The 24,752-nt window shown below is 46.4% G+C and overlaps 1 protein-coding gene across 4 annotated transcripts in view; it reads right to left on the reverse strand.

The window, feature by feature from the left end:
- LOC117561326 (E3 ubiquitin-protein ligase RNF31-like) overlaps positions 1 to 24,752 on the reverse strand; it is a 180,365-nt gene that overhangs the window by 1,700 nt on the left and 153,913 nt on the right. For 3 of the 4 annotated variants that reach the window (XM_034238625.1, XM_034238624.1, XM_034238623.1), the window contains 6 exons: positions 14,597 to 14,711; positions 11,021 to 11,133; positions 3,883 to 3,993; positions 2,249 to 2,297; positions 1,842 to 1,938; positions 1,377 to 1,542 (listed from right to left, as the gene is read on the reverse strand). In XM_034238625.1, the coding sequence (XP_034094516.1) occupies positions 1,377 to 1,542; positions 1,842 to 1,938; positions 2,249 to 2,297; positions 3,883 to 3,993; positions 11,021 to 11,133; positions 14,597 to 14,711 (651 nt within the window). Of the gene's footprint in view, positions 1 to 1,376; positions 1,543 to 1,841; positions 1,939 to 2,248; positions 2,298 to 3,882; positions 3,994 to 11,020; positions 11,134 to 14,596; positions 14,712 to 24,752 lie in introns of those variants that run through there. The other variant, XR_004571346.1, reaches the window with a different exon arrangement.

The raw sequence follows: 24,752 nt of genomic DNA on the forward strand, positions 1-24,752 counted from the left end.
AAAAAATAAAAGTCGGACCCCCCCAACACAAAAGAAGTCTCTGGCACCGCCACTGAGCCTGACTATTTGTGGGGTAGCTTGACGTTTCATAGAGGGTGCTCAAACATTTAGGGTTTCCCATCAATGTACCGGGCGCTACAGTGGAATTTTCTACAGCAACTGTTACAATGAAGGCTCGATAATCAGCTCACGGCATATAGGTGTAAGCAGGGGTAAAGTGCTATTTTTATAGGTGGTGTGTGGACCTCACATAGGGGGGTCCGGGGGCAAGCTCCCCCGGGAACATTTATTTTTAAATATTGAAGTTAAAAGCATCAATCTGGTGCACGTTGAGAGCAACATGAAGAGATCTGTGGATACCTCTCTCAACACCCATTTGAAACAGAACTGTAAACAGATTTACTTTTTCTTTATGGATATTTTACAAATCACCCTTTTAAACGTTATTCTTGTTTTACTGTCATATAGTATTTCATACCTGTTTTTCATGTATTCTCTTATTTTTTGTATAACTATAATGATCATATAAACGTGTGCCTCGGAAATAATTGTTTACATTAATGGTGACCAAAACATTTGAGACCCACTGAGATAACACAGAGTCCTTTAGCTCACTGAGTCTCTCAGGCTGACAGGAGAGGACTCTCCTCCACTTTGTTGTTGAAAAAACTCCTTATATCCGTTATCGTAGCTCGCTAGCACCAGAAGCTAACAACAACTATCTCCGGTACCGGTGCGCTCTCTCTCGCTCGCGCACACAAAATGGCTCATTCCACACACACACACACACACAGAGCCGAGCTTTAATGAAACACAGAGACCCAGACGTAATAGTACTGTACTGCATCATATTATTTTCGAATCAATAATTTTTCAATTTATGATTTTTTTTATAACCATTTTTCCTCCTGGTCTCTCGCATGCCTCTACGCCCCCCAGGGGGGGCCCGCCCCCCACTTTGAGAGCCACTGCCTAATGGTGACAGGTCTGGCCAATAATGAAATCCCTATCCTCCCAACAGACATTTCACTCAAATGCAACATGACCTCATGGTGGCGCTAGAGATACAGTACTCCAGTGCGGCACTAGGTGGGGAACTGACTGACAAGAGCCATGATGCTAAAGCCATGGCTAAACCAAGCAACCAAAGTGTTATTTATTAATTAAACACACACAAGTAGCCTTGTCTGCCGTATGCCTCACACTATCACACAAATGGTTAATAGAAGATCAAGTGTAAAGACATTCTGACTAGATTTTTGACAAATGTAATTGGCAATATTTCGTGTGTATCATCTTATTAATATAAAAAATACAAATATTGAAATACAAATATTGATCAAACACACACACACACACACACATATTGCGCTGACCTGCAGCATTCGGCTGAAGTAGGTGAAGCTGTCCTCCCCCTCCCTGCGGGGGTCCTCCACCTTGTACCTCCTGCAGGCCAGCAGCAGCTCGTTGGAGCTGTAGAGGGGGGCGGGGTCTATGGAGTGGCTGTTGATCAGACTCACCAGGTACTCCCTGTAGTGCTTCCTGGAGACAGACCAAGACATGTTAGTGACACAGCATGCAGCTTTCTGCTCGTCTGAGAATAACATGTTCGGATGTCACCCGTTTTCTTTTTTACAGCCTGCCTCTTTTTTCTGGAGTACAAAAGACCCCCAGCACCAATACTAGCAACAAACTGTTCTGTCTGCTGCCGTCTGGCAGACGGTACCACAGCATCCAACCATGAGAGATTAAAGGTCTGACTGAAGGATGACCACCCAGCACATAAAACATGTTGCTCAGGTTGGAATGAGACGAAGAAATTGTGAATAAAGAAGTCATACTCGCAGAGTCCAGCATGTCCAGGCTGAGTCTGAGCTGCACAGTCTGAGTCTGGCTGCTGCCCCCCCTCATCCTTCTGCTCTACCACTCCACACAGACCTGAGACAGGAGGAGGGTCACAAACAAAGAAAGAGGAACAAAGAGCAGAGGGGGGGAATAGCAACAGAAAACAGTCAAGTTGCAGTTCACATCCATCTCTGTCAAAGAAGCAAACATCAGCCCATTTTAGGTATTATTCAAATAACGTGCAAAATGGCTTCTTTTATGGCAACATGCACAAAGCCTGAAGAAGTTAACACTGGAAGTTGGTTGTGGTGATAACCATCATCTGTGATTGGGGTTTTATGTTTTTGAACCAGCAATGCCAAGAAAGCTGGACTCTGTGTGTTTGATCATCCCTCTGACCCACCTGTCTGTGTTCCAGGGGGGGGCTCAGTGTTGAAGGCCACTCCATTATTCTGTAAGTCACAAAGACAAGGAAAACAAGCTGTGCTCAAAAGATTCTGTTTATCTACTTTATTCTTAATTTCCTGTAAATTAAAGATGTGTTTTCCCTCTCTACTTCCTGCGACTGTCAAAGTCAACTTTAATGTCAATCTTACTCAGTTTGTGTTTACAGACAGAGAGATCGAAATGACGTTTCCAACAATCCCGAATGTAAAATTATACAGTATACAAATATGTATAAAATATGTATATCCTATATACACAATCAACAGACACATTTACATATATTAGGCACACATTAAGATATAAAAACACAACACTCAATATATACAAAATAACAGTAACTTCAATATCAATATCTTTGGTGCAAGATTGTCCATGTGTATTTATTGTCCATAGCAGCATAAAAAAAAGCGTTGGATTGAAGTGTGTGGGGGAGTTATAGTCAAGTGGGGGCAGGGGAGAGATGGGAGGAGGGGGAGAGAGGGGGGAGAGAAGGGAGGGAGGGGAGGGAGGGGAGGGAGGGGGGAGAGAGTTCAGCCTCCTGACAGCCTGGTGGACGAAGCTGTTTTTCAGTCTGGTTGTGCTCGACCTCAGGCTGCGGAACCTCCTCCCTGAAGGCAGGAGGGTGAAGAGGCAGGTGGAGGGATGGAAGGGGTCACCCACGTTTCATCACATGACATGTCACTTGTTAGACGCTTTTATCCAAAGCGACTTACATACTCAATACTGTGGGCAATCCCCACAGGAGCAATTTGGGGTGAAGTGTCTCAGGGACACAACGACATGCTGACTGCAGTGGGGTTTGAACCTGTGCTCCCTTGATCCGAACACCAAAGCTCTATCCACTGCGCCACACGCCACAATGCTGAGTGCTCTGCAGGTGAGGCGGGTGTTATAAATGTCCAGGAGTGATGGGAGTGAGGCTCTCAGCATTGTTTACGAAGCGCTGCAGTGTCTTGCGGTTGGATGCTGTGCAGCTTCTGAACCACAAGGTGATGCAACTGCTGAGGATGCTCTTGATGGTAGAAGGAGAGCACGATGTGGGGGGGCTCCTGCTCTCTTCAGTTTGCGGACGAAGTGGAGGCGCTGTTCAGTGATGTCCACCCCCAAGCATTTGGTATAGCTCACCTGCTCCACAGCAGCACCACCCGATGGTCAATGGGGTGAGGTTCTCCTGAAGTCGACAACAATCCCCTTTGTTTTATCCACATTGAGAAAGAGATTGTTGTCTATGCACCACGCGGCCAGCTGGTTCACCTCCATCCTGTAGTGGGTCTCGTCGTTGTTGTTGATGAGACCCACCACGGTTGTGTCATCTGCAAACTTGATGAAGACTGTGTATGGGTTCAGCCTGTGATATGTGACAGTGTGGAACTTTAAAATGTTTAGGTTTAAAGTGCAATCATTTTACTGAGGTTACATATTGTGTGTGCGTGTGTGTGTGTGTGTGTGTGTGTGTGTGTGTGTGTGTGTGTGTGTGTGTGTGTGTGTGTGTGTGTGTGTGTGTGTGTGTGTGTGTGTGTGTGTGTGTGTGTGTGTGTGTGTGTGTTGTGTGTGTGTGTGTGTGTGTGTGTGTGTGGTGTGTGTGTGTACCTGCAGTGAGGTCTGCAGTCTGGAAGGTTCCCAGTCTCTCAGATAGAAGAGGCAGTCTCTGGGATGGTGGGCATGTAATCCAGACACACTGCACTCGTCCACTGCACAGGTCTGAGGAGAGGGGACATTTTCAGGTCAGACAGATGTTAATGTTCAATGTCAGATGTTAAAGGTCCCATGTAATGCTTTTCCGGCTGTTATCCTCTTTATAATGTTTAGGTTTAAAGTGCAATCATTTTACTGAGGTTACATATTGTGTGTGTGTGTGGTGTTGTGTGTGTGTGTGTGTGTGTGTGTGTGTGTGTGTGTGTGGTGTGTGTGTGTGTGTGTGTGTGTGTGTGTATGTGTGTGTGTGTGTGTGTGTGTGTGCGCGCATCTCGACCGGGTGACGACAATACCTATTGACGCAGCAATCACTGTAAGTTATATTCTTGTTTAATTAGACTTCTCTGTTTCATTTATTCTACTCTGTATAATTGTTCTGTAGTTATTGTAGCTAAAACGGCGCTTTTGAGAGATTTTAAATCTCAGATCTGCTCAAGGGAACCTGTTACACGGGTCGCAGTGGGCACTCAAGCCTGCATTACAATATAGGCAGGGCCAGTCTGCTGTCGCCCATCAGCTGTAGAGAGTTAACTAATTAGAGGGGCGTGGCCCCACAGCTGTGAGAACTCAGCAATCAGGCGTCCATTATAGGTAGCTCTTTCCTGGAGCGTCAGCTTTAGCGTCAGACAGACAAAGACATTAGAGTCCTGTGGGAGTCAAAGACTGACAAAGACATTGGAGTCCTGCGGGAGTAAGACTGACAAAGACATTGGAGTCCTGCTGGAGTCACGAGGGAGGCAAAGAGGAGGCAAATCCTACTCTGATTCAGCTAATTACCGCTGGTGTCTTATTTTTCTTTTCTTTATTTTTTTAGCCCCTCAGGCTATAATCATGTGTATTTTCTCCATTCCTGTTTATGTGTCTTCTCGCAATTATCACTGGCCCCGTGTATCTCGTAATCGATATAACCGCCCTGCTCTCGTCTATCCCACATGCTCCACTGAGATCTAACATCTAGTTTCAGGCAGCCTGTGGAACTGCCAGTCAGCTGTTCCTAAGGCTGACTTCATCTCTGGCTACGCCTCCCTGCAGTCTCTGGATTTCCTTGCTCTCACTGAGACCTGGATTACTCCATCCAACACATCCACCCCAGCAGCTCTCTCCACTGCATATTCCTTCTCCCATACACCCAGACCCACTGGCAGAGGAGGTGGCACTGGTCTCCTGCTCTCTCTCAAATGGAGCTTTTCCCTCTTCAAGCTACCTAACTTCACTCCTTCCACCTTTGAATTCCATGCTGTCACAGTAACCCATCCTATACAGTTAACCATTGTTGTTCTCTACCGTCCACCAGGCGCCTTGGGGGACTTCTTGGAGGAATTAGATCATCTCCTCTCACACATCCCTGAAACTGGCCCTCCCGCTGTACTTCTCGGAGACTTCAACCTCCAGATGGGGAAGATAGACAAACTAACATCTCTGTTAACCGCCTTTGCTTTCTCACTGTCTCCTTCCCCACCAACTCATAAAGCTGGCAATATCCTTGATCTCATATTCTCAAGGAACTGCACTACTTCTAACCTCTCTGTAAACCCGCTCCACACATCCGATCACTTCTTAATTTCATTCTCTCTACCCCTTTCCAAACATAACAAACTAATCTCTTCTCATCCTGCACCTGTCCGCCGTAACCTTCGTTCCCTCTCCCCCTCTACCTTTGCCTCATCGGTGCTCTCAGCCCTCCCTTCCTCGGACTCGTTCCAACTCCTGCCTCCAAACTCTGCTGCAGAAACTCTCCTCTCTACTCTCTCATCCTCTCTGGACTCTCTCTGTCCTCTCACATCTCGGCAGGCTCGTCAGTCCCCTCCTGCTCCCAGGCTAAATGATGCACTGCGTGCTAATAGAACCGTCCTTAGGGCAGCAGAGCGGAAACGGTGGAAATCCAAACACCGTGACGACCTCCTAACCTATCAGGCTCTCCTCTCCTCTTTCTCTGCTTCGATCTCTCAGGCAAAAAGCACTTTCTTTCAAGATAAGATCCAATCTTCCTATTCCAATCCCAAAAACTATTTTCCATCTTCTCCACCCTCTTGGACCCCCCCCAAAGCCCCTTCCCCCTCCTCCTTTCTGTCAAGCGACTTTGTTAACCACTTTGAAAAAAAGGTTGATGATATTCGCTCTTCTTTTTCTGACTCACCTTTACTCACCGCTGGGTCACCAGACCCTCCTTCCACCCACACACTGACCTCCTTTTCCCCTCTCTCTCCAAGTGAGGTTCTTACCCTCATTACCTCTGCCCGCCCTACCACCTGTCCTCTGGACCCTATCCCTTCAAACCTCCTTCAGACTATCGCTCCTGATATTCTACCGTTTCTCACCCATTTCATCAACACTTCTCTAACTTCTGGTCACTTTCCAAACAGTCTCAAGGAGGCAAGAGTAAACCCTCTCCTAAAGAAACCTACTCTCAACCCGTCTGATGTTATAAACTACAGGCCTGTCTCTCTCCTCCCGTTCCTGTCTAAAACACTTGAACGCGCTGTCTTTAAACAACTCTCCTGTTATCTCCATGAGAACAACCTTCTGGATCCGCACCAGTCTGGTTTCAAGGCAGGTCACTCCACAGAAACTGCCCTCCTTGCTGTCACTGAGGAACTGCACACTGCTAAAGCAGCCTCCCTCTCCTCTGTCATCATCCTTTTGGACCTGTCTGCTGCATTCGACACGGTGAATCATCAGATCCTCCTTCGCACTCTCCAAGAACTTGGAGTTTCAGGCTCTGCACTTTACCTCCTCACCTCATACCTCAAAGACCGTACCTACAGGGTTACTTGGAGAGGGTCGGAGTCCGACCCTTGTCAATTAACTACAGGGGTCCCTCAGGGCTCTGTTCTTGGTCCCCTCCTCTTCTCCCTGTACACAAACTCGCTCGGATCAGTCATTAGCCCGCATGGTTTTTCATACCACTGCTACGCTGACGACACCCAATTAATTCTGTCCTTTCCCCGCTCAGAGACCCGGGTCGTCGCACGCATCTCTGCTTGTCTAGCTGACATGTCTCAGTGGATGTCTGCTCATCACCTCAAGCTCAACCTTGACAAGACTGAGCTGCTCTTCCTTCCGGGAAAAGATTGTCCCACTCTTGACCTGACAATCAACATAGGCACCTCTGTTGTTTCCCCGACTCAGACTGCAAGGAATTTGGGTGTGATCCTAGATAACAACCTGTCCTTCACTGCAAACATCGCTGCTACAAACCGTTGCTGCAGATACACGCTTTACAACATCAGGAAGATACATCCCCAGCTGACACAGAAAGCGACGCAGGTTCTGGTCCAGGCTCTCGTCATCTCACGCCTAGACTACTGCAACTCCCTCCTGGCTGGTCTACCTGCATGTGCCATCCTACCTCTGCAGCTCACCCAGAATGCAGCGGCTCGTCTGGTCTTCAACCTTCCTAAAAGTTCCCACACCACTCCGCTCCTCCGCTCCCTTCACTGGCTTCCGGTAACTGCTAGAATCCACTTCAAGACACTGGTACTTGCTTACCATGCTGCGAATGGATCTGGCCCTTCGTACATCCAGGACATGGTTAAACCGTACACCCCAGCACGTGCACTACGCTCTGCATCAGCCAAACGACTCGCTGCACCCTCGCTGCGAGGGGGACCCAAGTTCCCATCGGCAAAAACACGTGGGTTTGCTATCCTGGCTCCAAGATGGTGGAATGAGCTCCCCATTGACAGCAGGACAGCAGATAGCTTACACATCTTCCGGCGCAGACTGAAAACTCATCTCTTTCGACCCCACTTCGAGCGATAGAATTATTAACAAAGGACTTATATACTAATAAAGGACTGGCTTATCTAAAGCCAGTTGAGTAGCACTTGAAATGTTTGGCTCTATGAAACCTGATGTACTTATATGATTCTGTTTTCTTCAAGGTTGTTTCTTCCTGGTCGAATGTACTTATTGTAAGTCGCTTTGGATAAAAGCGTCAGCTAAATGCAATGTGTGTGTGTGTGTGTGTGTGTGTGTGTGTGTGTGTGTGTGTGTGTGTGTGGTGTGTGTGTGTGTGTGTGTGTGTGTGTGTGTGTGTGTGTGTGTGTGTGTGTGTGTGTGTGTGTGTGTGTGTGTGTGTGTGTGTGTGTGTGTGTGTGTGTGTGTGTGTGTGTGTGTGTGTGTGTGTGTGTGTGTGTGTGTGTGTGTGTGGTGTGGCTGTGTGTGTGTTGTGTGTGTGAATGTGTGTGTGTGTGTGTGTGTGTGTGTGTACCGTTTTTCTGCATGTAAACGGTCTGCAGAGTCAAAAACCCTGAAAGTACACCCTGTAGCGAGTAAAACTCTAAAGAAAATACCTGTCTATGCTGCCCCATAACGCCTCGTTGGAGATTTTTAGATTCTTCCCGGTACCAAGTGACGTAACGACAATCCAAATGGATTGGTTCAAATGGACCAATCCGCGGAGCTCCTCACACACCAGGATCCCTTGACGTCACTATCAAACGCAGTTGGGGGATCTTCAGCGTTGAGCATAGAGCTTCCTGAACGTTGGTAATAGACAAGTTGGGATCGCGGAGAAACACCACTCAGGCGATACTCCGCGGAGTTTCGCCGGCACACTCAGCTTTATCTTTTCTAAGCCGCAGTTGCGTGGATCTCCACTCACAGTTCGCCACACACTCACGTGTGTGCTCAGGCTGAGTTTCGCCGTGTCTCGCTGTTCGCAGACCCCACGCTGAAACCAGGAAACTAAACCAGTAATACAGCTCACACTGTCGGCTCCTCGAGTCTCAAAGGGAGCGAGCCCCGCAACGTCCCGCTAACACGGCACCCAGACCCCATGCAGCATTCTCATCTGTTTGTCAATACTGGTGTCATTTTCTGGTTACTAACGCCATTGTAACACATACACACACATCAGAGCACAGTGGGCTCATAGGGAGGGGGGGTGGACAGGAGCTCCAACAAGCAGTGCAGGACAGAGAGTGAATACACATACTTTACAGAGATGCTGTATGAGAAACCAATGTGAGTTTGGAAAATTGCACAATATAAATCTATTCTTGTAGACCTCAACAATGGAATTATGATCAGTAGAAATGGCCACCTTTAATGTTCAGGTCTGACAGATGTTAATGTTCAGGTATGTCAGATGTTAATCACCTTATGGTAACCTAAAGCTGCATTCACACCAAACCATGGGTTTGAAGCATTTCATTCGGACTGACTTTCAGCTACTTCTGTGATTTGTTTAATACACGGCACATTGAGGCCACAGCTTGTTTAAAACAACAACAATGGGGGAGAGGTTAGCTTAGCTGATGCTATGGACTGGTGAAGTGATGAGGACGTTAGCATCTCAAGGGCTCCCTCAACAAATGGCATAATGGATTTTTTCATTGGGTTTTAGAATATTGCAGAAAATAAGATCTTAGGCAAAAACACGTTGTGTTCAGCAGTTGGAATCAGTGAATGCAATCTGCAGAAGTGAAAAGTTCTATGTAGCAAATGAGATCACGGTCACATGATTTCACATCACCATCACTGAGCTCAAGGAGGGGTGATGATTTTTAGTCTTCTCATTTATATATATATATTAGCCTCTTGTTAGCAAACGCTTTTTTAATGTCACATAGAAGCTTCAGAGATTCACCAGTGGGGTTCAGTAACGTATTGTATGTATTAGAACGTGACTATTTCACAGCTTGTGTTAACCAAAGACATTATTTCAGACTTCCAACAAAAACATATTAAAAAAACGTTGAGACGAGGCAACCAGAAGTGCTAAAATGCTGACTTATATCCCGGTTTTAGGACTCATTCCTGCATCATTTATATCAAAACTGGGGGGTATTTTTTCATATAGAGGAGCAAAGACTTGCCATGGCCTACCATGCAGATTTAACTTTTTACAATGTTAAAAAAAGGAATAAGGCATGTTTTGACTAGTATTTAAGACTAAGGCCCGTCTCAGGTCGACTATTTTCATTTCCTCGCTACTCGGTCCTCGGTCTCACCGGAAGTTGATTTGCCTTCGCCATCTTGAGGAACGAGGAGCGATAATGGAGGAGCGATAACCGAGGAACCACCAGACCATCCTCCGATGAAATCCTCAGACACTCGCCCCGCCCCTTTACTGTGTATCACTCACTGATTGGACGATGCAGCGCATGCACTGATCTGATGCTTCTTGACATGAGAGCAGTTTCCCAGCGGAGTGAAGAAAATACATGAACCTCACGAGAGTCACTCCTCAGTTTATACCGTGTTTTGTTTCAATTAATGTATCATTTAGTTACAAATATGTGATATATCTGAACAACTAAGTGGTCAAAAATCATTTTATTCATTTTTTGGAAACATTTTCATGATCGCTTTTTTCATTTTACATTTTCATTTATTGTCATTTCCATTCAGTCAGTCATTAAGTGCTATTAAAATGTTAATGTGCTACATATCCACACAAACAAACAAAGTGTGCAATCCAATGAATGTTAATCTAACTGGGTTTTGATAGATAACATATCTCTTTTTCTTCTCTCAATTATTTTATTTCTATTGTGCACTCTAATCAATATTAATCCAACTAATGTTCGTTTATACATTTTAGAATGGCGTTTATCTTTTTTGAGAATGAGTTCTTATTTTATTTATTTGGGTCTACAACAGATGATACAAATGTTTGTGTCAGTAAATGTGTACTAACAGAGGCGGGGGTGTGTGTGGAAATAACGGGGACAGAGCTGCTGTCAGACGATCAGCTGTGCAGCGTCATCACAAACGGACGTCGCTTCACGTGACGCTCCGGAGGAAAGGACGTCCCATTGCTCTTAAAACTAATTTCCCTGATTCTCGTGGTTTCCTTGCGTCCCTCCATGCTTCCCTGGTGGGAGGGACTAAACGCAGGGAAACGACGCAAGTGAGGGAAGCAAGGATTTCATTTAACCGACCTGAGACGGGGCCTCTAACTTTAATTGAAGACTGAATCTCATTTGATATTTTGAAGTGAATTCCTCCATAGAGCAAGCTGTAGGATAGTAACAAACAGTCATGTGCTGAGCAGCACCAGGACCACATGCTAGTTCAGACTCACAGTGTGGAAGGGGTTGTTGCAGCCGCTGCAGAACTGGTAGCGACACTGGGAGCAGCAGAAGTGCATGCAGCCCCCTTTAGACAGCGCGTACTGGAAGCGGCAGTTAGGACAGGCTGGGGGGGGGGGGGGGGGGGGGGGGGGGGGGGGGGGGGGACAGGATGAGAATGGTTAGAAATAGAGAGGAAGGAGGAAGCACAGAGAGAAGGGAAAGGTAGTGTCAGTAGATAAGTGGACATTTAAAATATAATGTACAAAGAAGCAGACAGTTTGCATATTCATTATTATCAACAATTTCATTGCATTACTGACCAGTTATACAAGCTACTGAATTCCACTCAAATGACCTGCCAGGAATCAATCCGGAGATAAACACTCTTTCTGAGCAGTGTAATCTCTGTCAGTATTGAACGATGAAACTTTCTTTATATTTAAATATTATTATATACACACCTTCTCATTCAAAGTGTTTTGTTTATTTAATTTTTAATTTTCTACATTGTAGATTTATAATAGAGACATCAAAACTATAAAATAACACATATGGAATGATCTAGTAAACAAAAAAGTGTTAACAAATCCAGAATATGATTTATATTTTGCTGGCTACTGCAGAATGCTGTGGTAGCCATGCTGGTTAAGTGTGCCTTGTGTGCATTCTGAATAAATCACCAACAGTGTCACCAGCAAAGCCCCCCCCACCATCACACCTCCTCATCCATGCTTCACGGTGGGAACCACACACAGAAACCATCCGCTCACCTTCTCTGCGTCTCACAAAGACACGGAGGTTGGAACCAAACATCTCTCATTTGGACCCATCAGACCAAAGTACAGATTTCCACTGTCCAAGTCCAATCCTTGTGTTTCTTGGCCCAAACAATTCTCTTCTTCTTGTTGTCCATCCTCAGTAGTGGATCTTTGCAGCGATTGGACCATGAAGGCCTGATTCACGCAGTCTCCTCTGAACAGTGGATGCCGAGCTTTGTCTGCTACTTGAGCTCTGTGATCATTGATGTGGGCTCTAATCTGAGGTGCTTTCATTTGCGGTTTCTGAGGCTGGTAACTCTGATGTATTGATCCTCTGCAGCAGAGGTGTCTCTTGGTCTTCCTTTCCCGGGGGGTCCTCATGAGAGCCAGTTTCATCATAGCGTTCGATGGTTTTTGCGACTGCACTTGAGGATGAATTCAAAGTTCTTGACATTTTCCGGATCGACTGGCCTTCATTTCTTAAAGTGATGATGGACGGTCGTTTCTCTTTACTGAGTTGAGTGGTTCTTGCCATCATATGGATTACAGCAGTAGTCAAATAGGGCTTTCCACTGTGCACTACCCCTACCTCTGCACAACACAACTGATGGTCTCAAACACATCCAGAAGGCAAGTCATTCCACAAATGGACTCTTGACAAGGCACACGTGTTAATTGAAAACCATTCCAGGTTACACCTCATGAAGCTAACTGAGAGAAGCCAAGAGTGTGCAAAGCTGCCATCAAGGCAAAAGGTGGCTACTTTGAAGAATCTAAAATAAAAAAATCATATTCTGGATTTTTGAACACTTTTTTGTTCACTAGATAATTCCATGTGTGTTCTTTCATAGTTTTGATGTCTTCGGTATTAATCTACAAAGTAAAAAAACATTTAAATAAACAAAAAACATTGAATGAGAAGGTGTGTCCAAACTTCTGACTGGTACTGTATCTAAAAACGTCAATGCTTGTGCACAAACAAAGAAAATAAAAAATAAGCTAGTAATTGATAATTATTCATGTTATCAATTGTGGGTATTCTCTCATCTCTCTATCACTGTAGTTCTATTGAAGGCTGAAGCCCTTCTAAAAATGCTGCTCAAACCCTTCTCTTTCCAGTTGTTTGTTACCGGAATGTTGTTGTTTTTACAATGTTTAAAACATAGTCTAGTTTAGCCATTCCTGATCATCTTTAGTTAAATGATCCACATGGAGGAGCATAGTGGTTCATAGCCGTTCATGACGAATGCCTGGCTAGGGTGCTGGACGTCCTCACCAGTCACAACCTCACACTCAATGGGGAAAAGTGCACCTTCGCCGTTCCAGCCATCGAGTTCGTGGGGTTCCGCCTGACCGCCGACGGCCTCAGCTGTGCCTGCCTGAGCCGTCCTGTCCAGTCTTCGTTTCTGGGGATGACGGCCTACTACCTGCGTTTCCTTCCTCAGTACTCCTCGACCATCTCCCCACTACGCAAACTCCTGAAACAGGACGCGGTCTGGGACTGGACCCCGGCCCGCTCTGCCGCTATTCACCAGCTGACCTCAACGCCGGTGCTCACATTCTTTGACCTGGCGAGCCCCACGTTCGTGACCTGTGTCCAATACGGCAATAGGGGCGGTGCTGTCCCAGATCCAGGGGGGCACGGAACGCCCGGTGGCCTTCGCCTCTCGGTTCCTCAACTCGGCCGAACAGAAATACTCGGTGGGGAGCGGGAGGCGCTGGCCTGCCTCTGGGCGTGCGAGCGGTGGCACGTGTATGGGAGACATTTTACATTGCGTACTGACCATCAGGCTCTTACAGCCCTGCTTGCTACATCGGGGTCGGGGCACAAACCGCTGAGGATCTACCGCTGGTCAGAGAGACTCCTGCCGTATGACTTCACCACAGTGTTTACTCCCGGCAGGGAGAATGTGGTGGCTGACCTGCTCTCCCGCGCCACCCCCACCCCAGCGCCCGGTGCGGGCCCGGACGCAACAGAGTCAGAGCTCATACTCGAGCTCCACGTCCCGCTTCAAGCCGCGGGTTCCCTGGAGGACCTTTGGCTCGCGTCGGAGGAGGACCCCACGCTCTCCCGGCTCCGCACTTACATACGGGAGGGATGGCCTGCGAAGTTCCCGGAGGAGCTGGCGTCTTTTCATCGGGTCAAGGACGAGCTGACCTGCTGGAACGGTGTCTGCGTGGCCCGGGTCCTCCGCACGTTCGTCCCCATCAACCTCAGGGCACGCGTATTGGCTATGGCGCACAAGGGCCACCTGGGTATCGTGAAGGTGAAACAGCGCTGCAGGGATTTGGTGTGGTGGCCGGACATAGATCGAGATATAGAGACAATGGTTAGTGGCAAAACTGTCCCGCCTCCCCCACCACCCCTGCAGCCCTTGCAGTGGCCGCGCGCGCCTTGGGAGCACATGCAGCTGGACATCTGTGGGGAACTCCATGGCGTCCCACACCACCAACGCTTCCTCCTGGTGGCCTACGACCTCCATTCGAAATGGCCAGAGGTGGTCGCCACGGGGTCCGTAACGGCTCGGGTGGTCACAGACTTCCTCTCCTCTCTGTTTGCTCGGTGGGGCAGTCCTAACGCCATCACTACAGATAACGGCCCACAGTTTGTCTCAGCTGAGTTTGCCACCTTTGTGGAAGAGAGGGGGATTAAGCACTTCCGTACAGCTTTCTACCACCCGCAAGCACTCAATTAGTGTGTGTGTGTGTGTGTGTGTGTGTGTGTGTGTGTGTGTGTGTGTGTGTGTGTGTGTGTGTGTGTGTGTGTGTGTGTGTGTGTGTGTGTGTGTGTGTGTGTGTGTGTGTGTGTGTGTGTGTGTGTGTGCTTACTGATGCCGTTGTCCCGCAGGTATCCAGCCAGGCCCTGTCTCTGGTACTCTGGATCGTTCTCTCTCTTCCAGGACTGGTACTGTTCACAGGACAGGCCTGCATGCTGAGACTCCCACTGCAGAGACAACACACACACACACACACACACACACACACACACACACACACACACACACACACACACACACACACACACACACACACACACACACACACACACACACACACACACACACACACACACACACACACACACACACACACACACACACACACACAGTAACCATTGGTAACCACCCGTCCTCTTCCTGGGTGAAGTGCACGCTTTACAATGAAAATCAGAGAGTGAATCTCATGTTCCTCTGCTTAATCCTCTGTGCTCCTTGGTAAGAGCCGGGGAGTTTAACTCAATTAAACTGACGGGAACAACTCTTAGTAATCATTATTATGTTTTATTTTACTTCACTATGTATACCACAACCAATTGTTCAAAATCCTCATGCATTAAATTATTACTATAGATAATTGAAAGGTTATTAATAACAATCTTACAAATGAATCTTTTTAAATAACCCAAAGCAGAAACTGTCACATTAATGAGTGTCTGTCAGAAACATTGGCGAGACAGCAGGGAGGATAAAAGGTGATACACTGTAAAGGAGGGGAAACTACCAATATATTTATTTAGGTGTATATTTAACGTATCATCAAAGTTCTTTAATCTGATGCCAGAGGCTGCAACTCATGGTGTGGATTAGTTTGTGTAAATGATACACACCGTGGTTGTGTGATGGTACTTATTATTGATGACAATTTGGTGGAGATCCAAACACGTTACATTTCACATTGCCTTTTTTCAATATTTATGGGACACCGAGTCATGTCTCTGCTTTTTGCCTTCAAGACGCAGGTCAAGTCTCCATCTCACTATACATGTGTCGCAGTGCTGGAATTGGGCCGGTACTCACCGGTACGCAGTACCGGCACTTCTGGTTCTGACCCATGGAGTACCGGCACTTCTTGCTCAGTACCGGCATGCTGGCGGTACTCCGGTACTCATGCACCGTGCCAGTACTCAACACTCTCCCGCCGTTCTTATTATACATCCATATATATATATACAGCCGCCCGGTACTCAGTAGATGCGTCATGAGGTGCCGAACGGACATTCTCATCGCTCTAACCGCTGGAGTTTCACAGCGGCTGTCAGCTGTTTACTCCTGTCATTCAAACAGAAAGTGCTGGAGAGGGGGCGGGGCTTATCTTCTCCATGTAAATACTGTGGTGGAAACGACTATGTCAAAATTAACCTATTTGACCGTGATTTAATAGTAATACACGTTTCAAAATAATAATAATAATAATGCCGAAGTAACAACATACTGAAAACTGTTAGTAAAACCATGTTTTAATGCTTTACAATTTACATACCTAGATGTACGTGTGTTGTGTTTATGCAGTGCAACTCCCACCCAGTGGGTGGCTATGTAGAGTGATAGAACAGAGCAGGCACGCCCCCGAGAGAAGGAAAGCAAGTCACGTCACAAATTAGCATTTCTAAAATGTTAGCGTGGATTAATAAAAGTGCAAAAAGACAGCGGTTGTCGCCGGAAGAAACTTCAAATACAGAGAATGCTGTGCCTGTGTTGGAAATTGTGTCTGATGGGGAGCTTTCTTTGGTTGATCCTCCTGCTCCAAGTTCTAGTGCATTAGCATTAGCACTAGCTCCGCCGCCTCCTCCAGAGCCTCTAACGTTAGCTGCTGCTGGCGCAACTGCCACCACCAACACCGGGCAAAGCGATGCACCTGACTGCTGGACAACGGACCAGGTGCAATATTTTTGCAAGACCAATGCATGGCTCCTTCTTAAAGATAAGAAGCTAGGATGTCGGATATGCAGAGATCATGTCAAATCTTTGGGAATACACACTGGACAAGGACTGAAACTGTCAACTGAATGGGGTGAGTGTGCAGTGTCTCATTTCGGTGTTGACAAGGGCAAACAACAAGCTAGCCTGAGAAAAAAAATCAAAGAACATAAAGAATCAAAAGCCCATGTAAAAGCTGCTGACATCCTTACATCTTTTTCACGTGAAACTATTCAACATCAAGTGCAGGCTATGCATAAATCTGAATTAGACACCACTATCAGAGTTTTTCGAACGGCATATAAAATTGGCAAACATAGCCGGCCATTCACAGACATGCCAATTGATTTGAATGTACAGAAACTGAATGGGCTGAACGTGGGCAGGGTTTTGCACTCCAATAAAACCTGTGGCGAAATCATCGACCACATAGCTCATGAGCTGAAGAAAAAAAATGGCAAAAGACATTACAGAAAACCAAAGAAAACTCTGTGTTTTGGTCGATGAATCTACCACTATTAGTGGTAAAACGGTGCTTGTTGTGTGTCTACGCTCAGCATTAGCTGATGCTGAGCCCGAAACGTTTTTTTGGGAGCTGATCGAGTTGGATGGAACAACGGCTGATGACATCACAAAGGCGTTAATGGAGTGTCTAGGAAGAGATTTTAACGAGGACTTTTTAGGTCAGTGTTTCGTTTCTTTTGCATGTGATGGGGCTTCAATCATGCTAGGGAAGAGAACAGGCGTTGCTACCCAGTTGTGTAGTAAATTCCCAAGCCTGTTTGTGTGGCACTGCTCCAATCATCGTCTAGAGCTGGCAGTTGGGGATGTGGTCAAGGAGGTCTCAGGGCTCAATCATTTCCAGATCTTTTTTGACAAACTCTATTCCTTGTTCCATGCCTCCCCCAAAAATCAGAGGCAGTTAGCGCAGTGTGCGCAAGCAGTCGGACAGCGTCTCCTGGTGATAGGGCGTGTTTTGTCCATCCGCTGGGTGGCTTCAAGTGAAAGGAGCGTCAGAGCAGTCTGGGAAAACTACCGAGTGCTTCATGATCACTTCACAAATGCTGCAAACGACACGAGCAGGGATTCCAGAGACAGAGCAAAGTACAAGGGCCTGGATGATGTGCTCACATCTGCAACGTTTGTCAGCAATCTGGGACTGATGTACGATGCGCTCACAGAGCTCAGCGACCTCTCTCGGCAACTCCAAAAAAGAGAGATGACACTGCCTACAGCAGATAGGCTCTTAACTCGAGAAATACGAGTTTTTGAATCCATGGTCACCATGCCTGGCCCACACATGACTACAGTTCATACAGCTCTAGCTGAGAAGTCCTTCAAGGGTGTTGCCCTGCGTGAGAATGGCAGGCTTGTACAGATTCATGCAGGTCAGTTTTTCCGCAGTATGGTAGAGAATCTGAGACACAGAATGACTTCCACAACCTCCTCTCATGTCAGCACAAGAGAAATCCCATTACATGGCCGGGAGGCCCGGGACAATCAGCTAATCCAGGACATGAAAGTTATCCATCCTGGAAGTTGGCCTGAAGAGGAGTTAGACGTACAGTATGGGGACGTAGAGGTGCTACGTTTGTGCGAAGTGCTGAAAGTGGACAGAAGAGAGACTGTTCAGGGCTTTCGCGAATACAAGGAAACCAGGGCATCCCGTACACCTGCTGCCATGGAGCCTCTACTGAAAGCAGTCCGAACCATCGCTGTCTCCACTAGTGAGTGTGAGCGGGCATTCAGCTGCATGAACGATATCCTTACTGCAAAAAGGAATGCTCTCTCTGTCAGCCGACTGTCCAACCTGGTTTTCATTAAATGTAATGGACCATCACTAGGACAGTTCAATCCGGAACAGTATGTGAGGTCCTGGCTGGCAAAGGGAAGGAGAAGTGCTGATGAAAGAGCCTGTCCAGCTCCAGCCCCTGATACTGATGTCCCCAAGGCCTTCTGGAGCCTTTTCTAACAATGTGAAGTATATTGCAAAGCAGCTCACCCAGTGAGAAGACTTTTGGCATAATGTGCCGATTTGTACAGATCCTGGAGATAGAAGGACTTCAGACCAACCAGAGAGTTATCTGATCAGCTTGGTGTTCAATGTAACTCTTTACCATGGCTCAGACTTTGTTACTTGCAGTTACAGTTTCTCATTTTAGATTGTGCAAATTTTGCATTTGTTTTTACATGTTCTTTGTTCATGCTCTTTATCATTTTTCTGAGTTGGAAAGTTAGATTGCATCATAGTTTACTTTATACATATTTGTATTCTTCAGTGGTGAAGTATATTTCAAAGCAGCTCAGCCATGTGAGAAGACTTTTGGCACTTTTTCGTTTTTCGTTTTCTGAGTTGGAAAGTTAGATTGCATTCAAAATGTACAGAAATACTTAATTTTGTTAAAGCTTTTTATAAAAAATGCTTCTGACCAGAGCTTTGTTTCCTTGTCATTAATGTTGAACACCACCAGAGGGGCTCTCACCTGAAAGGTCTCTGCTTCATGTGTCTTCAGCAGAAGATCTAGACTTTGATTGCTATATTTTCAGTTGATATTGACCTTACTCAGCTTTAGCCATATCCGCTGCCTATCATAAAAAATGTTAAGTACAGTGAACCTTTCTAAAATATACAGTAGTAAAGAGACAAACCCACCAGCATTATAGTAGCCAAATTCTTGTTTGTGGGCTGTATATATAAAATTGACTTGAAAAAGTTGCTGATTTTAGAGTACTGGCACCTTTTCCATTCCAATTCAAGCACTGCATGTGTGTCACATGTCAAAGGACATAAAGAGGTGGTGAAAGACAAGCCAGAGATCAAACCTTACCTTCCATGAAGCATTTATGGTCGACAGAATGAGCAGGTGGATACAACTTTACATTTTTCCATTTAAATAGAGAGGTCTCTACATTTGAAATAACTTAGCTGCTGCAGACCATTTGAGAGAGAAAATAATGTCTACCCAATTTTCTCTCAATGCCTTTTAGATGGATTAAATAGACGTAGTGCCTATAAATAAAAAACAATCAGTTGCCACTTTAGTTGGTAATAATTACTTTACTATTAAACTCCGACTCTGACTTGTCTAAAAAGCTTCCCCATTGAGTTCCATGTCCTGAGTGTGAGCTTTCCAATGCTACAGCAATGATTGGTGGAAATGTTGTCCAAGCGTGGACTCTCCCTTCACAGACATGAAGCTTAGCGCAAGTTCAAGAAGGAAGACCATACCCCCTGGTGTTACACGTCACTGCAAGCTCTTCTCCCATTAAGTAATCAGGGGCGGTACTCCCCAGTTAGCAATCATTGCACCTGCTAAACCCTTTAAATCTGCTCTTCCCTCTCTGTCAGTTGTCATTTCAGGTGTCAACGCACAAGTGTACGCGTCACGGTGTTCATGGTTAAGCCAAGCAGCAGCAGGGCTTTGTCCCAGCTGAGGGCTTCGTTCCAGCTCCAGGCATTTATTCATCAGCTCCGCAGTATCGCGGATTAAGCTACAGGCGGCGTTCCCCAGTCGGGTAGCGGGTCAGCCGGCCGTCCCGCAAGCCCAGACGCGGGAGGAAAAGACAAGGAAATCGGGCTCCATGGAAGTTCCTCCGGCCTAATGGGAATGGCTACTTCACGCAAACAACTGACGTACGCTTCAGTCTCTTGAGAAGGCATCACTGGCATCAGGGCCGCCTAATGCGGCGCTTCCGGCTTCACGCGGAACGGGTCCTCATCACATGCGGAGTTTTACCCATTCTGGCTTCAACTACAACCCCTCCTGCAGGCAGGCAGGCAGGGCTTAAGCTATCCCATTGAAGCTATTCCTCCTGCGCTCACTTCAACAGGCGTCAGGGTAACGCTGGCAAAGGCAGTTGCAACAAATTCACGAGATGTTTCGTATATTGTTACGACATTTGGGTCATGCAGAGTGAGATCGCTACCCTTAAGAGAGGGGTGTGGCGTGTGCATGTGTGCATGGGCATGGTATGAGCGAGCGGGATACATGTTTTCTAGAAATAAACGAGGCAGCAGAAAAAAGGAAGGTCTGTGATCTTGCGAAATCTATCTTGCGAAACAGGAGAGCTAAATAATGCAACGACCTCCCAAGAAGAGCTCGCCTCTCTCCAGTCTTTCCGATAAAATGAGTTATTGAACCAGAAGCGTGTTGCTTCTGCCCTGGGAGAGGACAGAGAGTCACCCCCCCCCCCGTTTCCTCGACTACGGTCTGGGAGCCGACAGGAAGTTCAACACTATGTATTGCTACCTCTAGTCAGGGTTAAGGTGAGCTTCAGGCAGTGTTGGGGGTAACGTGCTACAGTATGGAGTTTCAGTAACGTATTACTTGCATTACTAATGCAGTCGGGTAATTACTCATTACAATGCTCAGTAACTAAACGCAGGTTCAAGCTTCAACACAGCGTTTCCTGAAATGAATGGCGTTTCGTAGGGCTTCTTTTCCTCAATGAACAAGTCGCTGCACATTATCCTGTTTATGACCAGATACTAAATAAATTAGGAATTCACTCCCAATATTAATTTAATGATTATTGACTAAATGATCGGTTTTCTCTTTTTCTTCTCCACTAAGAATATTCCGTTTCTTGGTGCACCAACGGCTAGATCTGCGACAACAACATCTCCTTGGCAGCAAGGCAAGTTTATTTATATAGCACTTTCAATACAAGGCAATTCAAATTGCTTTAAAAAATGAAAGACATTAAGAAATGGCATTTAAAATCAGTCATTTAAAAGGAAGCTAATAAAATAAACATTAAAAGAAAAAGTACATGGATCAAAGTACAGTGCAGTCTAAGATATGAATAGTTCAATTAAAAGCAGCGACAAAAGAAAAGTCTTCAGCCTGGATGTAAAAGTAGTCAGAGTTGCAGCGACTAAGGGTGCAACAACTAATCGACTAATCGATCAAATCGATTACCAAATTAGTTGCAACTAATTCAGTCGTCGATTCATTGTGACGTCAGCAGTGTGTTTACGTGCGTAAGCTCCAACGTTATTGGTCTTTTTATCAGTACCGGAGACATTTATAAATATATGTCATGTTTATTGCTACAAAAAAAAAAACAAAAAAAAAAAACATTATATCGCAGTCTAGTGTCACAACTCGTTCTAATATGCAAAGGACAAACAAATGCGCCTATGATGTATTTTCGATCAGATGAGATCTCTCTCCCCCATCGCGAGGGGACGGGGCAGTTTACACACACAGCTGCTACATGCAGCGGAGCACACTGCGGAGGTGGGCGGAGAGAACGCGCTCCGAGGCGTGGTTAACTTCACCCGCTTCGACGTGGAGAATGCTCGTTGCCAAAGTGCAATAAGAGTTTATCATGTAAGGGCGTAACACGAGCACTTTGTCTAAACATTTAGCAAAAGTGCTCCACATCCAGACGGAGGAATGCACCGGGTTCCACTGTCTTTCTAGCAGCTCCGTAGCTCCATTCACGAGTAACGTTCCCACGTCAGATGTTATGTATGCTAGCAGCAACACACAGAGTAACTACATTATACAAACTCGGTTAATGATTAGAGGTAACTGAGTATTTATTAGTTTCAATTTCAGCTTTTCTGTTTACAGCCTGTCGACAGATTACTTAATACAATTCGGTAAATGCTCAGGGCAATCTCGATGACAAGGTCAATGTTCCCCCCTTTCTACGCACTGAGATAATGTAATCTAATAGCGTGCAGGCCAAGGCTGGCTCTTCAAAGCAGATATTACGACGCGCTTTAATGTTCCCATCATCGTTCAGCGGAACTCTTTCAGCCTTAAGTCAAGTAGGAGAAACTACGCGTGCACCGGCTATTCGGGTAATAATATTAATAGCGTCTCTCCCCAGTTCAAATCACCCACTGCTCAGGGAGATCTCCTAATGCGTTGCCTTCACGCATCTAGCGTTCAAATACAACATTACTAAACTACAACTCCGCTCAACTGGGAAAAGAGAAGAAGAAACAGAAGAGACTCCTCCAGGAGCACAGCGTTCCTAATCATGAGGAACTACAGGCCCAGTCTCACACCGGAGTTCCTAGCCATCACATCAAGCTCATGGTATTATCGTTCCTCTAACCAACTGCGTGCATCCACATAAACGTCTTCAACGACAGTTGCTCTTCCTCACCGGGCAACCGTACTTTGCATGCGGATTCTTCGGCACACATCATCTCCCGTTTCCTGGACGTGGCATCCGCTGGCCTCACGACGACCGTGTTTTCCCCGACTTAAGGACGTGCACTGCACATCCTCCGTTTTGGGGGGGATATCTGCATGAGATCATTCAGATTTCCACTATTTCTACACATTTATTATCACACTTGCTGGATCTAACACTAGCGTCCCTCCATCATCCTCACTTCAGATGATAGAAGACAGTCTTAATCACTCAATCAGCTCATCAGCATCTATGACTCATCCCGGCACACTTAACGCTAATTAAGATATACTATATCATGGGTCATGTCTCAGTATTTAACTAAGCGTACGTCTTTTCTGCGTGCATCCGGCACTTCATTCATATTCTCGGGTTCATGCTCACTTGGCTCGTGGTAAACCAGGTTACGATATTCATGCATCACCGTACTCAAGCTAACAGCTCTCGGGCATTATATCGTCTACATCTCCCTCTTCACCGGACATCGGCTCGTGCCGCCAATCAAGATCTCTTCAGTTTACCTATGGTAAATATGCATATAACTGGTGGTGGCGTCTAATAGCATATCAGGGCTTTCGTTCAGACAGGTGCAGCCATTCAAGGCATATCTCCCTCCTCCCTGCCAACTCGGACGGTGGTCCTCCTCCGCCTTCATATCCCACATTCGCCCGGACATCCGTGCGTGCTGGCCATCCAAGGTCCGAACACTAAACGGTATTTATACATACAACTGGTGGTGGTCTTAGCAAGTCAGCACATGTACGTGTCACCGTGTTCATGTTTAAACACTTCATATCGTCGTGACCTTCAGGTTCGCTCGTATTGAATCCTGCCGCGCAGGTTGCGGCCAGTGGGTCCGCATTATGTTTAAACCCTGCACGTGCAGGGCGAGTAGGTCAGTGTCATGTTTAACCCTGTGTGTACAGGTTGCGGCCTATGGGTCAGCATTTGTTTAACCCTGTGTGTGCAGGTTGCGGCCTATGGGTCAGCATTTGTTTAACCCTGTGTGTACAGGTTGCGGCCTATGGGTCAGCATTTGTTTAACCCTGCGTGTGCAGGTTGCGGCCTATGGGTCAGCATTTGTTTAACCCTGTGTGTACAGGTTGCGGCCTATGGGTCAGCATTTTGTTTAACCCTGTGTGTACAGGTTGCGGCCTATGGGTCAGCTTTTGTTTAACCCTGTGTGTACAGGTTGCGGCCAGCGGGTCAGCGTCATGTTTAACCCTGCGCGTGCAGGTTGCGGCCGGTGGGTCAGCGTCATGTTTAACCCTGCGCATGCAGGTTGCGGCCAGTGGGTCAGCATCGTCTAATCCAACATGCAGGCGCTAAGCATGGTTGGCGTTCACATTAACCCTACAGTTATTCCGACAATCTCATCATGTCCCTGTGTTATCTAATTTCATCCACAGATCTCCTCAATCAGCCAGCAAGGTAAGAAATGCTTCACATCTCAGCACTTCTTACTTCTCTTCTCTTTGGGGGTTCATCGGAGCGGTTTTCCCCTCCTGAATGATATCCTACAAACCGGGGCCTAATCTCCAAACATCAGTTGATTCATTGTTGTAATCTGTCAATCATAATTTTCTATACCACGTGTCCGGTATTAAACATGTATTTCATACATCACGTCTCTCATGATTGAAATGAAGCTTAGCGCAAGTTCAAGAAGGAAGACCATACCCCCTGGTGTTACACGTCACTTCAAGCTCTTCTCCCATTAAGTAATCAGGGGCGGTACTCCCCAGCTAGCAATCATTAAACCTGCTAAACCCTTTAAATCTGCTCTTCCCTCTCTGTCAGTTGTCATTTCAGGTGTCAACGCACAACCCGCCTCCACCCCTTCGCCTCCTGTCTCCTAATTCAGGGCCAAGCTAATCCTTCTTCCTCCAGACCAGACCGAACCATTATCACCACCACCAGTGTCTAGACCCCGGGGGGTTCATCGGAGCGGTTTTCCCCTCCTGAATGATATCCTACAAACCGGGGCCTAATCTCCAAACATCAGTTGATTCATTGTTGTAATCTGTCAATCATAATTTTCTATACCACGTGTCCGGTATTAAACATGTATTTCATACATCACGTCTCTCATGATTGAACTTTCTTTTCTGTTTTCACAATGACTTCCTATT

The sequence above is a fragment of the Gymnodraco acuticeps genome, unplaced genomic scaffold, assembly GCF_902827175.1.
Source record: "Gymnodraco acuticeps unplaced genomic scaffold, fGymAcu1.1, whole genome shotgun sequence".
Classification (NCBI taxonomy): Eukaryota; Metazoa; Chordata; class Actinopteri; order Perciformes; family Bathydraconidae; genus Gymnodraco; species Gymnodraco acuticeps.